Below are 17,962 nucleotides of genomic sequence, written 5' to 3'. Positions count from 1 at the left end.
TGCTTCTAGTCTTTTTCAAGCTTAGTAAAAGATATGACATCCTTTTGAGAAAAGAGCTGACTTTCATTTTAAGCAATAGTGGTTATTACAAGTGCTGTGGGTGACCTCACTGGGATCCAGGCCCGACTCTGTGAGTTTTAACCCAAAGGTGACATTCTTTCCAAATCAAACTCGGGAGAGATACCGAATAGTCAGACAACAAAAATGCTGTTCAAAAAAATCTCAATGAAGCTCTAAATAACAGCAATGACTAAAACAGGCCAAAATAAAACAGATGAAAGTGACCCGGGAAGGAAGGCTAAAAAATCTGTATCTTGTACAGAAAGCATCAATGGTCACCAAAACAGAACGGGAAAGATCTAGCTTGAGAACTATTGCATCCTTCTCACTCTGTCTACTACAGTCCAGTCCAATCAAGTCCCCGCAGAGCTGTTGCTGCAGAAAACCTTGCCCGAGGGATGTGTTTCTGAACTGCACCTCTGACTTCCACAAATCGGATCTCACCTGCAGTCATGGATCTGGTTTGGAGCACGAGATTTGATAGGTTAGAAGGAATCCTACTTGGTACATCCACGATAATTATTCTGGATCATTAAGGCTGAAAGCAAGCCACAAGGAAAGCGCTTGTGGGTCTACGCGCTCTACTTTGGAAAGGAATCAATGCAAAAAGGAGAAAGGGAAACCTCTTGGAAGAAAGCAGGCGTTCCAAGCCCAGAGTCCTCGCGGGCCGAGGGCGGTGACGCCTCAATGGTTGCCAGGACTCGCATCCGGGTTCAGAGAGGCCGCTGGGGGCGGGGCGTCGCACCTCTCTTGGGGTACCTCTGTCAGGAGCGGGGTTGCGACTGTGCCTAGGGTGGCCTTCAGGGCCGAGAACCATGAGCCCCGGGGGCGCGTGCTGCTCCACCGGGCTGCTGCTGACCCTTGGCTGGCTGTTCCTGGCGGGCCTCCAGTCCACTTGCGGGGCCAACGTCACGGCCCTGCAGGACCCCGGCCTGGGCCACGAGAGCGAGAATGAGGGTGAGATCGACGAGGAGGCCGAGGACGACAGTGAGGTGGCCGAGAGCGAAGCCCCGGCCGAGGCCACCGAGGAGGACGGTGAGCGTCACGGGCTCCTGGGCGGCCCCTGACGACCCCTGTGGAGGGACAAGCCTGCTGATTTTCTGAGAACCACAGAATTGCCTCTGTTAACCTCTCTGGGGGCGCTCAGATCCATCAGCCCCGAGTTTATCCATTTCCTACGAATTACGGTCTTGAAGAAGGACGGGGTGATTCTGCAAGGCCGCAGCAAGATAAATAAGCACAAAAATGGAAATTGCTTGATATAATGCATTGCACACAGAAAAAGTGGTGTTTTTTTGTTTTTCCTTTTTTTCCCCCCCTTTTTTGTTCCTGCAGGCTGAGGGGGTGGGGAGAAGCAGCCTTCCGCATATTCATTTAGATTCTTGTGGCGTTTTTTTCCCATTTCGATTTTTCTTGCTTCGAAATTCCAAATTGCTTCAAGTTTTATTCCTTTCCACATTTGCACTTGAAATGGGAACTCGGTGGAATTCAGAATTCTCTATTGTGATACATCTAGATGAACCAGCATGCTTACAAAAATGCCCGGAAGCCCTATGCCAGCTCCTTGCATCCTTACCCCTCAGTGCCTTGGCAGCGTGCTAGTTTTCTACTTGTGTGCTCAACCTTGAAAGGTCAAGGTAGAAAACACCCATTCAGGGGCCCAGCCTGTGTTATGTGATGCTAAGAGAAAATGAGCTTACACTTGCTACATAAATTTGCCTTACACCGCTGGCTCATTAAGCCATAAAATTTGACAGGGGTTATACATGCTGCATTGATTACTAACTCACATGCCGGTAGGTGAAAGGTCAGCTGCAGGTTTGCAGTCTTCTAAGGGGAATGAACCCTTTCTCTCATGAAACTTCCAGCCGAGATCCTCTTAATATCCTTGACATGCTCATGTCTCTTTACCCAGAGAGTGCTGTGCTTCAGCCTGTCTCTTATTTCTTGATGGCAGTGACCCTCAGCAACAGAAAGAAATTGACTGTCTAAAGTTAATAGTGGGCTCGAGGTTTGCACTACTTTTATAACATTACATTACAGAGAGCTTGAAAAGCTAGCTCCTTGACTTTGGAAATGTGAAAAAAGATACCCAAGGATGAAAGCATGTTTTCTGTACACGGTAGCTATTGCTTCATTCTGGCCTTTCATTAACAGTTTTAAAGCAACAAGGGGTACTCTTGAGCTGCAAAATTCTTAATATTGCTTAGGCTAAACCCAAGGGATGGAGTTATAACTGCTTTACATCCAAACTCAAATGTAGGCAAGTTAGCATTGTCTCCTTGTGTTTTAGTTTTCTCGCCTGCAAGTTTCATGGAGTCCATGTCCTGTTTGGAATTGTATATATAACTTTCAGGCATAAGCTGTTTTTCCTGTCAAGGGTAAAACCCAGAATTATAACCACCTAAGCTGTCAGAGATCTGAACATTTCTAAAACCAAAATTAAAAATTATGCAACTCTCTCTTAGTGGACGAGTCAAGCTTTTAAGAATGAATATATGTATCAATTAGATCCTGATTCAGTATTTCAGATATACCTTTAACAGGTCATTCATTTACCATGATGTTGGTTCCAGGCCCTGGTCAGAACAAAACAAGCAGGATTATTACCTATAACTTTGTGGATGCTGGGCTTTTATCAGTGTAGCCTAGTACCCAGTATATTTTCAGGGAGGCCTCATTGTATTCTAGACTCCTACTGAACTCACTGGTTTGCATTTTCATTTTTACCTGCACTATCAAGTTACAACCCATAAGCATATTTGGACAGCTGACTTTTCAGCTTCACCTGCAGGATTTTTATTTTTGTGTAAGGATCTTTTGCTGGAGTTGTCCATTATACCATCACATCATCTTTAGGTCCACATTTATCATCAAACATATTTACCCTTGTTACTATCTTTGCAGGATCCTGTATTAACCTGCAGAATATCAGTTTTCCTTTTTACTCACAAGTGTATGATGGGAAATTTTACAGCTGCTGCACTGAATTCCAGATATGTTAGGTTCCCTTGTCCCATCATTGTAGAATCCCCATCCAAAAACACTGTATTTAATGGACACACAAAATATGATTGAGCATTCAAACAGGAACGTTAGAAACTAACTCAATCTTCGCACTGTTTTTTTCTAAAGAAAATTCAAGCAGAAAGGAAATTTAGAAGTCAACTCCATCTCTGTACTTTTTTCTTCTAAGGCAACTTAAGTTAGGAGAAATAATTTCCCCCCAAGTTAAAATTGAATATTTTCCCCATGGATGTTGGATAGTTAGAGCTGTTAAGAAAGAGGCTGTATTTGAAAGGGCCCAGTATTTGCATCAGTATTTTCTGTGTTCAGGATTTGCTTTCTACTGATATTTTATAATGTGTCAGCAAAAAGTATTCAAGCATAAAAATGTCAATTCAAATTGATCATCATGATAGTCTAAGTTATTTAATAAGGAAGACAGATTTATTTGTATACATCAAGTGCTTACTGTGTGTGCAAGGCATTTTACTTGGAGCTTGTTAAGTATAAACTAGGAGTGTCAACGTATCACAGTCCTCAAAAGAGGCAAAAAATTCTTAGTCATGTATTGCAACATAAATCCAAAATGTTCTTATAAGCTTAACTTGAATAAATTATGAGATATCAACTATTTTTATGCTGTTAAACAATTTATAGAATGTTTTCATATAAATTGTCTTATCCTTAAAATAACCAAATAAAATAGGATCTCCAGATTTTATGAAAGTTTGACTATACTTGACAGAATTTAATTAATCTGTTCAAATTCAAGGAGCTAATTAATGATAGAAGTAGCTCTTTGGACTCCAAGTTCAATGTGCTTTCCCATGTGATTTATTGGCCTGAGATACAATTTTTTTTAAAGATTATTTTCCAGTATCTTATGTTTTATTTTTTGTGTTAAGATTTTAGTGCTAATCTTAACTTTAAGAAATTAATCATGAATATGAATCCAGTGCAATAATCTAGTGGCTAAATCCTCACCTTGCATGCACCAGGATCCCATGTGGGCACCAGTTGTGTCTTGGCTGCTCCATTTCCCATCCAACTCCCTACTTGTGGCCTGGGAAAGCAATGGAGGAATGCCCAATGCCTGGGGACCCTGCACCCAAGTGGGAGACCTGGAGGAAGCTCCTGGCTACTGGCTTAGGATCAGCTCAGCTCCAGCTCTACTCTGGCCATTGTGACCACCTGGGGAGTGAACCAGCAGATAGAATAGATACTCTGCCTCTTCTTTTCTCCGTAAAATCTGACTTTCCAATAAAAAATAACCCCCCAAAAAATCTAAACATAATTGCACACTAAAATTTGTGAAAATATGCCAAACTTCAGAACAATTAGGGAAGAAATGTAAATTACAGCTAAGAATATTTAGCTCCTTAAGTAATTATATTTCTAGTTTATCACAGTAAATATATATTTTGAAGTTAATTCTTAGAAATACAGAGATTTATCATCTTAACTTGGAAAATTTGTAGAAACAATGTAATTCACTCTTGATAAGGACTTATTTTTGGGTACAAATTATACATTGTGTTTTTTTGGAAAATAATGAAAAATGTGATTCATGGAACTGGTAGGCCTTTTTGTCTGATCTTCAATAAAATTTTAGCTCATCATATACTAATTGATGAAAAATTAAACACATTTAAACTTTAAATATGAAACTTCTTTGCAGTTTTGCCCCCTAATTTTGTACATGTTTAAAAAGATTTTGATTGTTTTATAGTAGAAATAGCATTGTTTTCTGGCTTAAATAGAAAAAAACTGTAAATTTCTTCTTTATTTACCTCCAAGTAAGAGATCTTTTTATTTGGAAAGGTTTCAACCTGGCTAAATAATGTGTCTTTATACTTTGTGTTTAGCTTCTAATAAGACAGTGGTCAAAGAAGTAGAATTCGGAACATGCACCGTAACATGCGGTAAGTAGCATAGAACAAATGAAGCAACCTAAATGTAATTTGGAGTGGGAAGAAGCAAAGGCAGATAGTGTGGGAATGTTCAATGTGCAATTTTGTGTGTTTATCTCTCGTTTTCTTTTCTAACAACCATGGTTTACACACAACACTCAGGCTGATTTCTTCCAACGGTAAAACAGCTTCAGTTCATTGCCTCTCAGTCTTATTTCCAACCAGCTCTTTATTTTCCTTTGGCACATAAAGCACTTTCACCAAACTAAAACTTTCCCTACCTCACAGATGTTCAAATGATAGAAATGTTTCCCATGCATCTCACGGATAACTTCCCACACAGTGTATTGCCAAATCTATCACGAAATTGCTTATTTGTAATAGTCTATTCGAAATTCTGCATTTCACCAATTTGTGTGTCATACCTTAGAGAAAAAAACACATTGATTTTGGGGGAAATATCGTGTTCAAAGAACAGGACTTATTTTGATCAATGCATTGGTAGAAATGTATGTGTAAGAAACATACATTCTCTTACAAGAGTATGAGATTAATGCTACATATGCTGTCATAGCACAATGAGTGCTAAACACATGCACTAAGTGGGCTTGTGAAAACACAAATACCTGGGCCTGCCCCTCAATGTCAAACTCCTTAGGTCTGTGAAGGGCTCTAAGAATCTGCATTTCTACCAAGTTTCCAATGAAGCGCCTGCTGCTGATTAAAGAACTATTATTTTTTTACCTACTCCTATAGCCTAGGGTGCTGAGAAGACAACAAATGAATCACCATTAAGTTATTCTCGGTAGAATCTTCCAAGGGGGTGGGGGGGGGAACAGTGATGATAGGGAAAGAGTGACAATATCCAGAGGATATTTTGGAGTGGGGGGAGTAGATAAAAAGTTATACCAGGGTTGTTTTTGAGACAGCTTTTATTTAATTATGGCAAAATATACTTAACAAAATTTTCTATGTAGTGTAGGTATTTATGCTTAAGGTTAAGGCATCAGTTAAGATGCCCCATCCATATTAGAGTTCCAGCTATGCTCCCAAAGCCAGTTTTTTTTTTTTTTTTTTTGCTAGTACCGACTCAGGGTGGTAGGAAGAGGTAGCCATAGGTATCGAGTAATGGCTCAAGTGATTGGGTCCCTGATATTCACATGGGAGCCATGGATTAAGTTTCAGTTCTTAGTGTTGACTTGACCCAGCATTGGCTATTGTGGGTGTTCAGAGACTGAGCCAATGCAACAGAGTGCTCTCTCTCTCTCTCTCGCTCTTCTCTTTCAAATAAAAATAAAACAAATCTTAAAAGTCCCACTTTAACCATTTTGAAGTGTAGACTGCAGCACTTCCAGATTGTTGTCATCTCTGGACCCTCTTCATCATCCAGAAGTGACACCTCACACTCATTACACACTAATTCTCCATAGCAGCCTCTGTCCAGCTCCTGGCAACTAACATGCTGTCTATCTTCCTAGGCAGTTTCAAACATTTTTTAAAACTTAACTTCTTAGTGAATCAAAAACAGAAGGAAAGGAATCTATATAGTGAACTATCAATTACTCATTCATTATTTATGTCTAGTGCTTCTTGAAAAGTTCTCATAGGTAGGAGAATTATTTTCATGACAATTCTAATAGTCTATACTCCTCTATTAAGTAAATACATGTTTTCCAAATTATATATTCATTAATGCAACAAATAGCTCTTTTGTTTTGCAAACTGTGCATCAGCCATTGTTACTGGTGCTTCTGATATATCAGGGAGCCAAGCAAACCAAGCTCATTTCTTTCCAGAAGGCTCTTTTCTATAGAGGCATCCAGACAAATAATATGTCAAAGATGCAGCAGGTGAAAGGGACCAAAGAATGCCAGTATGCATGTCTAAAAGCATTTTCCATTAAAAAGAATTATTTAGGAGATAAAGATTCGTTACCACAAACCCTAATTAATACTAAAATAGTGTTTCAGCAAACAAAAAGGACATAAATCCCAGCAGATTTCAGACTAACAGATAATCTCACACCTACACACATCTTAAAAGACTGTATTGATCTAAATAAGTAAATATATAAACTATCTGCTTGGAAAATATCTCTACATTTCAGAAACGCTGTGTTTCTAAAGAGGAATCTCATATACTGAACTGGAACCACATTGCACCCATTTATCAACAATCTTTCTTCTTTTTAATTAAAAAGAGCTTTCCTTTTCCATCTTAACCATCTCATTGGCTCAGATGGCATTCTTTACTTCAAGTGTGGCCCATGAAGTGAATGTTTTAGCATCAATATAGAGCATATCAAATTTGGAGAATTTCAGACCCGCTGAAGAAGACCATGTTAGTAAGCTCTCCAGTGGGAGGAGCACTGTTGAAAAGCAACCTCCAGGGGCCTGGTGCAGTGGTGCATAGCAAGCTAATCCTCTGCCCAGTGGCACTGACATCCTATTTGGGCACCAGTTCATGTCCTGGCTGCTCTGCTTCCAATCCAGCTCTCTGCTTATGGCCTGGGAAAGCAACAGAGGATGACCCAAATCCTTGTGACCCTGCACCTATGTGGGAGACCTGAAAGATGCTCTTAGGTCCTAGCTTTGGATCAGCTCTGGAGTGAGCCACTGGATGAAAGATCCCTCCTTCTGGCTCTCCTTCTCTCTCTGTAAAATCTGTCTTCCAAATAAGAACACAAAAACATCTTAAAAAGAAACAAAAACAAACGAAACAACAAAACAAAAGAACCACCTCCAGCCTTCCAACTTTCCCTTGAAAATAGATTTGATAGTTAACATCTTACAGGAGCTGGAAGAGGAAATTTGGTAGAGAAGGAAGTTCCTCAGTATATATTCTTCTTTAATCTGTTACTAGGCAGGCTTATCATAGTACATAATTCTGCTTGTGTCATCACTCTCAATTCTGCCAATGAAAGGCAAAGTTAGTGGAGATGTGGGATCCAGAATGTTCTGTTAGAAAGAGAGATCTGGTTGTGAATAGGTTATACTGTCTATATTTAATATGAAGGTCTTATCAATGTAAATATTTTAAAAATCATCATTTGTGGCAAAAATGTAATTTCAAAATTTCCTCCAGAAGTTCTTTCCACTCCACCAAGTTCCATGGTCAAACAACTTGGTAGAAGTTGTGTGTGGTTGTATTTCATTTAATCTAAGACTTTTATTGGCTGTAAGAAGTACATTTTATGTACTCGAAAAATTAGAAATGCTACAAATTAATTTATGATGTGAGATCAATTGTAAATGTGGTCTGATTTGAAATATGTTAAAATTAAAAGTTTTTGCATCTTAAACCACTTAAAATTTATATATAATAATACACTAATTTGTCAAAATATTGACCATAATAGTGAAAGCTATCAAGAAATTCTGTTATACATTGGTTCCTTTAATTACAGCATACCATTTTCATTTGTGCATTAGCTTGGAATCCTGTGTTTTATGGCAAGAATGAGTGGAACTAGTGTGTCAGATAAGTCATTTCAGAAAACGTTGTCTTAGGAAATAATTCAAAATTAGGCGCCTGAAAATGTTTAAGTGTTAGTATACTGAATTTATGAATTTACTTTCTGAGATTAGGGCAAAGTCTCAGAAAAGACCTGGGTGGGGCAATAAAAACAGTTTCCAACTGTGTCTTTTTAACAGTCACCCATTTCTTTTACTGAAGGTGTCGGCATTAGGGAAGTCATATTAACAAATGGGTGCCCTGGAGGAGAATCCAAGTGCATCGTTCGAGTTGAAGAATGCCGTGGACCAGTGGACTGTGGCTGTGAGTTGGTGTGCACTAGAGGGTGACTCAGCAGATGAACTGGCTCTAGAAAAATCTCCACAACCTCACGTTTCTCCTGAGTGGAAGGAGACTATCAGTTGATATATTGAAAGGAGATCATAGTAACATTTTACATTCTACTTCTTCCTTAGACAGTTGTGGCTCTGAATAAACATTCTATGTTGCAATGTTCAGTGGTATCTAAAATTTAACACTCATCCTCCATAATATAGTGGAACTTGGCTGTACTTGGTGCCAATGACTGAAGCTACCAGATGAAGAAATTTTGATGCTTTCTCATGAAACTGGGAGCTATGAGAGCTGTGGCATTTTAGCCTACACTGTCTCTAATAGGAATTCCCAACTAGTACTTTGTAAGCCAATAGTGGAATTCAAAATTCGATCTAGCAAATCACTGTTGATTGCCTTGTCTCTTCTCCACCGTGTGCTCTACACAAAGAGCCGACAGCAATGATGTCTCTTCACATGCTTCTCTGGTTACCTTTTATTTTTGCATCTGTCACTCCTCTGCCCCACTCCACTCGCAGTTGTAAGTCCGATGACTTCGAAGCAGCATACAGTTGACTGTTGAAACTTGGGTTGGTTCTGGAAAGTAGCATTGTGAATAAAGCAATCTATAATGCCTAATGGTATTTGTGTATTTAATTTTTCTTTATTCCAGGGGGAAAACCAATCTCTGAAAGCCTTGATACTGTTAGACTGGCATGTGTACACATATCTCCTGCAAACCGTTTCAAATATATGTGGAAAATTTTAAGGCCAGACCAAGTAAGTAGTGAATGTATGTCGTCTGGTACTTCCCAGCCAGTAATGAAATGTTTCCTAGTTTTGATGACTCCTAGAAAAATATCTTTCAAAAGCAGTTTGCAAAAACAAAGTTAGAAATCATATAACTTTATTATTAATTCGAATTTTAAATTCTTTGTTAGTGGGACTGAGAAGACTTTACATATATCTTAGTGCCAACTATAGTTTGAATTTTGAAGGAGGTATTTTATGTAAATTATTGTATTTTAGAAACAAAATTTTCATTGTCTTAATTGGAATTGTATACAGCTAACAGTAGCCACCATTTAGGGCTTAGCAACTGCCAGAGCTACACAGTTCTGCAGTCTCTTACCATGTGTAACAACCTGGAGGCATTTCTTAACATTATACCCATTTTCACAAACAAGTGAAGTGCAGAGAATAATTTGTCCACAATCATAGAAGCAAAATGGTAGGTTGGGATTTGAGGTCTAGATGGTACTACTCCAAAACTTATGTGCATGTTTAATTGTTGTAGTTAAGAGGGACAATGATTCATCTTTTGCTACAGGAAATAGTTTTCTAATCCTAAGTGTAGTGAAGAATGCTGTTCCTTTGTTATCTTTTTAAAATAGCAACCTATTGTGCTTGAAAATGATTCAGCAATCCTGGAAGTACGCAGGGAAATTCGCCCTTTGGCTTTTGAGTGTGACACGCTGGATAATAACCAGCTCATAGCAACTATTAAATTCACAGTCTATACAACAAATGGTAAGTCTAGCCATGATTTGGTGTAATTTTTATCTCTGACTTTGAAGAGTTGAGACTTACCCTCGAAACTTCTGATTTTAATCAGGAACCAGGTTGACACAAGAATCTGCATTTCAATTGAATTTCCTGTTGATGCTGTAGATGATAACCTTTTCTACCAAATATGTTGTGGTGTAAGTTTGGGTCAAAGATTTATTTCCTAGATTCCTGTGTCCTACTTAAAAATAATTTTAAGCACAGACACCAACACAGCTTAAGTGGTAAAAGTTAATTCAGAGGGTGAGGAATACAGAGAAATATGGGACATGTTCAGGGAGAATGAGCCAGAAAGTGAAAGGGTAAGGAAGAGAGATTGCTAACTTCTTCTGTCTTTGAAATAAGATTAGGGAAAGCAAGAGAGCAAGCAGGTATCCTAAAGGCCAAGAGCAGGAGCAAAGAAGCCTGCAGCACCAGAGCAAGAGTAAGAGCCCCAGGTCCTCCTCAGCATGGGCTTTAGGAGCCTCTGAGGGGAGTGGTTATCCAGCAAGGCAATACCAGCCCATCTTCAAGTTTCAAGGAATTGACAGGTGAGCTCCATTTGACTCACCAGTTGACAGAAAGGATTACATAGGCAAGGGATATGTGGCTTCCAAACTCATGACCCCAAATTAGCTGCCTAGAACCAAAGCAGATAATGTTTAATTTCTTTTTTTTAAATTTATTTTTTGCTATTTGCCATGATGCATTTTTGCAGGTATAGGGATTCCCTCTCCATACTCTCTCTCTATTTTCACTTCCCCCATTTTCCTCCATATTGTTACGGTAATATAGTCCTTTAGCAACAGTTAATAGTTTAACATTCTGCTATTTAAGTATCATGACAAAGGTAGAAAATTTAGTGTCATATTGACAAGCTATATTTAACTGTTTCACTGGTGGTCTGCTACAATGTATCTTCACTTACCTGTTTGCCAACCTCCACTATGCAATTCATTTATATGTATATGTATATACTTGTTCACCTATATAGCTATTTGTTTTATATTTTGCATGAGTGTTGCTTATATCAGAGTTAAGTGTGCCTCACTTCGGGATACTGTATTAGTTACCTTATGTTAACAGAATGAAATACCTGGAGCAGCTGATTTCCCAAAAAAGAAATTTGTTTGGCTCACTCTATTGACAGTATAGTGCAGTGTTTGTGAGGACTATCCTTGGCTGCGTCATCTCACGTTGTAATTATCACTGGTGAGTTGGTACAAACACAATATTACATCTTGAACCATGAGCAGAGAAAGCTGGCATCTCAAAGCCCTTCCTGAGTGCATGCCCCAAAGACCTAAGGACTGAGCAGGGTATATATTTTCTTCTGTGGCCTTTTCCAGTGGAAACACCTTGATGACCAAGTTTCCAGTCACAGTGAGCCCTTGGGGGACCTTCAACCCACATTCTAGCCAGAGCATTGGTATATAGCTCAAGTGTCCCCATAGAACATTCCTCTAATCTGAATTATATTCTTCCTTTCAATTTTCATCATGAAAGTGAAATGGATAAATGGAATTCTCCTGAATACTTAAAAAAAAAACTCTTGGTGTAGAGTAAAACAAATAAACATGATGAATGATATCTTTTAAAAATTATGCATTTGAAGAAAATGTTAATGACACAGTTCTTGTTATATGTCATAAAAAAGTAAATCCTGTCCTCCACATAATTTTACATATTAGAAACTGGGTTTCTCTTATAAGATGCATTCATCCACATCCTTTCTATTTTACCTATTTTCTACTTCCTATTTACATCATAGTATCTTCTACATAATGTGTTTTTTTGTGTTGATTCTTGTTGACTGTTGTTGTCTTCTGTGTTGTTAGAGGTCTGGGGGATTTGGTCACAAGTCTTTTTGAATATACAACTAAGATACAGAAGTCTTTCCCTAGAAAAATATCATGTTAAACATGTCAAAAGTTATGCTTCATTTTAAGGAGTTTATGGATTTCTTGAAGCTGCTTCCAAACCCCTGAGGGACAGCTTCTGTAGCTTGGAGATATCATACAGCAAAGCTCTCTTTCTTGAAATGCAAGCAGGTTAAAGTGTTTAGGAATGATACTTAAAAATAAACTACTTGCTATTTAAATTTTCTTTGATGTGCTAATTACTGACTTTAAAAAACCTATCTTCATAGTAAAAGCTCATAATCACTTCTCTGTAGGGAGCAGTATTCAGTAAAGTATAGTGTCAATTTTAAAAAGGGAAAAAGATGCAAAACATCAACAAACTAAAAAAATCTCAGGCAGCCATCCTTTAAAGGTATCTGGCTTCATTGTGGATCTTTGACCCCAATGTCTGGCCCCTGTTAGGACCTCTTTGTAGTTAAGTCCTCTCTGGAATGGAAGGAAACAAGCTGGAACATGGGCCCTACTGTACCCCCCTCCCCAAAGAGCAGACCTTAATCCTGACAAAACTGCTAGCCCTGTAGCAGCAACACAGGGCCACTGCCTGTCAGTACATATACTAAATGACAAATATTCTCAAAATACTGTGTTCTATATTCATTTCTTCTACATATGACAGTTGGCTACACAAACTGCAACAGAGGCTTTTCGCTGTTTAGATGTCAACTAAAGTCTTGGGTAGACTTGTCTATGCATTGTGGTACTAGCTTGAAATAAATACCTAATTGTAATATTTGTGGGGTAAATATTTAATTAATGAAACATTTTCATTAATTGCCTTATATATCAGATTTACTCCAATATCACTTGTCTTCCAAAATCAGTTATTGCTTTTTTTTTTTTTTTTAAGATTTATTTATTTTATTACAAAGCCAGATATACACAGAGGAGGAGAGACAGAGAGGAAGATCTTCCGTCCGATGTTTCACTCCCCAAGTGAGCCGCAACGGGCCGATGCGCGCCGATCCGAAGCCGGGAACCAGGAACCTCTTCCAGGTCTCCCACCCGGGTGCAGTGTCCCAATGCATTGGGCCGTCCTCGACTGCTTTCCCAGGCCACAAGCAGGGAGCTGGATGGGAAGTGGAGCTGCCGGGATTAGAACCGGCGCCCATATGGGATCCCGGGGCTTTCAAGGCGAGGACTTTAGCCGCTAGGCCACACCACCGGGCCCAGTTATTGCTTTTTGAATCTAAAATTACCTATGAGATCTAAAATTGTTTCGGGTTTAATTGTGTTTACCACAAAAGATGCTTTGAGTCCATAACCCCATTATTCAAAATGTGCTCATATTTGGAAATAGTATGGCCATTGCAGATGAAGTAGTTTAAGCTGAGGCCATACTATCGTGGAGTGAGCATTTTAAAAAAGATTTGTTTATATACTTTGAAGTCAGAGTTATGTAGAGAAAAATTGAAAGACATAGATCTTCCATTCACTGATTTATTCTCCAAATGGCTGCAATGACCAGGGCTGGACCAGACCCATGCCAGGAGCCAGAAGCTGCTTCTGGTTCTCCCACTTGGGTGGCAAGGATCCAAGCAAGTACTTGGGGCATCTTGTGCTGCTTTTCTGAGGCCAATAGCAGGTACCAAGGTTGGAAGTGGAATAGCAGAGACGCAAACTGGTGCCCAAATAGGATGCCAGCATCTCAGTCAGTGGCTTTACCCAGTATGTAACCACCCTTGGCATTAATATAATGTGATCATGATCTTATAAAAAGAGGGAAATATGGGCTGCAGGAGGGAGGAGAAAGAGCATTTGAATGCCAAAGAAAGAGACACAGTGAGACAATAGCCATGTGAAAACAGAAACAAATATTAGAGTCATGAAACTCCATGCCAAGGATAGTCAGGTGCTGCCAGGCAAGGAGGGGTCCTCCCGTGGAGCATGGCTCTTCCACAGCGTATTGTCAGACTTCTTGCCTCTAAATTTTTGAGATAATAAATTTCCTTTTAAAAAATAATCCAGTATTTGGCCCTTTGTCATGGTGGCTCCAGAAAACTAATATATACCTAAGCTAAGGATTTATATATATACATATATGTGACTATTAAAATATAAACTATTTTTCATTATGTATTGCTAATAAAATTCAGCCTCTCTTTTTTTTATTAAATGTAAAATAGTCTAGGTGGCTCTTGTGAGAAGACTACTATTGGAAGATACGAACATCTTCATACTTCTCACTTTTTATCTTTTCTTGCCTAATGCTACAGGATAAACAGAAATGATTTTTGCATTTCTGCTCCTCAGGGTTCAATACTAAAAGGGGCCTTTTATTTCACTTTTTAAAATCTCACCACTAAATCTAAAATTACTCCAAATAAGGCTTCAAAAATCAAACCATGTTGGGATATAAATACGATTCTATGTGATATTTTGATGTGCTTAGTGCAATCACAAAGTTGAGCTTATAGACTTAGAATTACAAAGTATTGAAAGTTACAATAAATAGTGTTTAGATGATAGTGAAAATTTCAGAAAAGTAAGCTGTTAAGATTACCCAGATAGGAGATGAGTGAGAGTGATACTTACAGAAATCAAAATAGTAGCCTCCAACTCACACCAGCCATCATTCACCCATACATTAATGAATCTTCACCTGTATAATTTGATTTTGGGATCTAAATGCCTATATGGCCACTTCCCACCTGAATTTTTTATGATTCTTGAATTTGGGGACCAGGAAGAGCTGTAAAATTTCTTGTGCATCAGTGAAATTGGCAGCTTTTTATTTCCCTTTCTGGTCCTTGCCATATTCCTGCTGAACTGCTAGTCTGTGCTTTTCACTTGTTGAACTCTGTTTCATGTTGAACATTAAAGAATGTAAATTCAAAATGCTATCACAAAATTTTTAAATAATTTAAAAAGAGAAACTACATAATTCACTGATGCTTGATGTAGATTAGCTCTTCAACCAAGTTTAATCTAACAGCGCTAGAGCACATCTGGTACACCATTTTGTTTCTTGAGTGGCCTTATTTGAAGCAAAAGCAGAAAGGTAACTTAACAGCAGACCTGAATTAGGAGTGGTGTTTAGACATCTGTATGGAAAGCAGTGCATCTCAGGTCCTCCTTTATATCATATACAAAATTTAGAAGTGTTGAATCTAGAGCCATGCATCTTTAGAAAGAAAACGTGGAGTCAGGATGAGGCAAAGACTTCTTAGACTTGAGTAAATTAACAATAACCATAAAAGAAACCTTTGGGTAAGTTAGATTCATCAAACTTTGAACGGTAATTCCTTAACACAAATAGGAAGCCAAAATCTGGGAGAACATATGCAGAGAAACGTGGTTAGAAAGTCATACAGTCAGCTGGGGAAAGGTCTGAGTTCCTAAAAAAAAAAAGAAAAAAAGATTTATTTATTTACTTTATTGGAAAGTAAGATTTACAGAGAGAAAGAGAAACAGAGAGAAAGATCTTCCATCTTCTAGTTCACTCCTTAGTGGCCACAATGGCTGGAACTGAGCTGATTTGAAGCCAAGAGCCAGGAGCCTTCTCCTGGTTTCCCATGCGGGGGCAAGATCCCAAGGTTTTGGCCCATCCTCCATTGCTTTCCCAGACCACAGAGAGCTGGATGGGAAGTGGAGCACTGAGACCAGAACCAGTGTCTACATGGGATACCAGCACACGCAAGGCGAGGTCTTTAGCCTCTAGGCTACTGCACCTGTCCCAGTGATCTAGGGCCCAGCAGCCCCATTCTTCAGTGCCTATTCAAGAGATGTGAAAATACATGTTTGAAGAATGGTTCCTGTAAGAAACGCATAGAAGCTTTATTTACAATAACCCACAATGGAACAGCCAGAGTAAGAGAATGAATAAACAGACAGCAGAATACTACTTAGTAACAGAACAAAAACGTGTAGTTACATACAACAGTATTAGCAAATCTCTAAAACATTATATATTGAGCTTAAAAAGCTTTATACAAATGAATACCTAGTGTATGTTTCCATTCATAGATTAAAATTTATAGTGGGAAACAAAGGATCGTAGCTGGCTCTGAAGGATGAAGCAGAAGGGCACACTGATGGGAATTTGATTATATGCACAAATCTGCAGGCATCCATGTAAGATGTTTATGCAATTCATTATGTGTAAATTTAAAGAAAAAAACCCAAGATATTATTGCCAGAGAATTGGAGAGAAATGGGTAGCCATGTGCAAACGATACTGAAAGGTACAAAAAAAAGATGAGTTGATGAATTTGTAGAGCAATCAATAGATTAGTAGTAAAATGTTAAGGGTTTTGTCTACGTGGTAATACAGGTGTTCATTGCTAAATGCTTTTAACTTTCTATGTGCTTGAAAAGGAGATAATATTATATTTTATCTTTGTGTTTCAAATATAAAGTTTCTGTTTAGATATACATTTCCTCTCTTCCCAGTTGTAATAATCACCAGGTATGTGTTTTTTCTAGAATTACAGATGAGAAGATCAAGTCGACCCGACACGGACGCAGTTTTAGTTTTTGTGCTGACCACAGGCGTCGTTATCTGTATATTCGTGATCTTTGTACTGATCTTCATAATTATAAATTGGTAGGTGAAATGCTGGAATACATCATCCTTGATTGACACATTTATTTTTCACCCTCATCTCCCTCATGCAGTGAGTGGTAAAGTCTTGCCCGTTATGTTCTCTATATGTGTGTTAAACCTTTTCAAATCGTTTCATCCCTCCTGGGATTGTCATAGCTCAGCCACCCCATTTCCCATATGGATGCTTTTCTGAATAATCTTAGCCATAGAAGTTTTTAAATGGAGTTTTTGCAATTTTGACAAAGTAATTGTTAAAAAAAGTTCTTCAATGAATATTTATGGTGTCCAGTTGTAGTTTTCCCAACTTTAAGTTTATTGTTTACAACCTACTATATAATTTGTATAGGAATATTTGAAATACATAATGAGCATTATCTCTTAATTAGCTTCTTCTACTTTTACAATCCAGCTGATGCAGCTCAAATGAAAACTTAATTGTGAATAAAAGGCAGTTTTAAATATAGAAAATGTAAATATAATCCTATTAATTTTAGTTTTCACTTCATATTTTGTGTTTTGTTTTTTCCTTTTGCTTTTTCTTCCAGGGCAGCAGTGAAAGCTTTCTGGGGGGCGGGGGCCTCTATGACAGAGATTCATTCTGAACTCAGTTCCATCAGGTATAAAGACTCAACTTCTCTTGACCAGTCACCAACGGAAATACCCGGACATGAAGAAGATGTTTTAAGTGAATGGAATGAATGATGGATGGTGATATGTGAAAAAACAAAGGATAGTAGAGCATATCAATTTATTATTACAAAAATAAAATATATACTGAATTACTTCAATGATGTTACTCCAGATTTTCCTCAGTCTGAGGTATTGGAGTGTGACTAGGGCTAGTCATCGTTGTGGCATACTTGTCCAAATAGTTGTTCTCAACATTCACCATATAAGGTAAGCGGGTATATTCATCTAGCTATATACATAACAAGTCTTCACCACACATTTTTGAACACCTTCATGACTTTTTTTTTTTAAGATTTATTCATTTTATTACAGCCAGATATACACAGAGGAGGAGAGACAGAGAGGAAGATCTTCCGTCCCATGATTCACTCCCCAAGTGAGCTGCAACGGGCCGGTGCGTGCCGATCCGATGCCGGGAACCCAGAACCTCTTCCAGGTCTCCCACGCGGGTGCAGGGTCCCAATGCATTGGGCCGTCCTCAACTGCTTTCCCAGGCCACA

At 38.5% G+C, this 17,962-nt stretch overlaps 1 protein-coding gene across 2 annotated transcripts; it reads left to right on the top strand.

The window, feature by feature from the left end:
- The first annotated feature begins 759 nt into the window (after positions 1–759).
- SPACA1 (sperm acrosome associated 1) lies at positions 760–17,560 on the top strand. Of its 2 annotated transcripts, none has more exons than XM_058671598.1 (7): positions 760–1,095; positions 4,932–4,988; positions 8,652–8,753; positions 9,436–9,542; positions 10,157–10,292; positions 16,652–16,772; positions 17,323–17,560. In XM_058671598.1, exons 1-7 carry the CDS (start codon positions 876–878, stop codon positions 17,372–17,374), a joined length of 795 nt encoding a protein of 264 aa, XP_058527581.1. In that variant the 5' UTR covers positions 760–875; the 3' UTR covers positions 17,375–17,560. The 2 variants fall into 2 exon arrangements, with proteins under 2 accessions (XP_058527581.1, XP_004580456.2); XM_004580399.3 differs by having other exon boundaries at positions 761–1,095; positions 17,318–17,560.
- The last annotated feature ends 402 nt before the right edge of the window (positions 17,561–17,962 follow it).

The sequence above is a fragment of the Ochotona princeps genome, chromosome 1, assembly GCF_030435755.1.
Source record: "Ochotona princeps isolate mOchPri1 chromosome 1, mOchPri1.hap1, whole genome shotgun sequence".
Classification (NCBI taxonomy): Eukaryota; Metazoa; Chordata; class Mammalia; order Lagomorpha; family Ochotonidae; genus Ochotona; species Ochotona princeps.
Note: the sequence above shows the minus strand (reverse complement) of the source record. Positions and strands in the feature narration are given on the sequence as shown.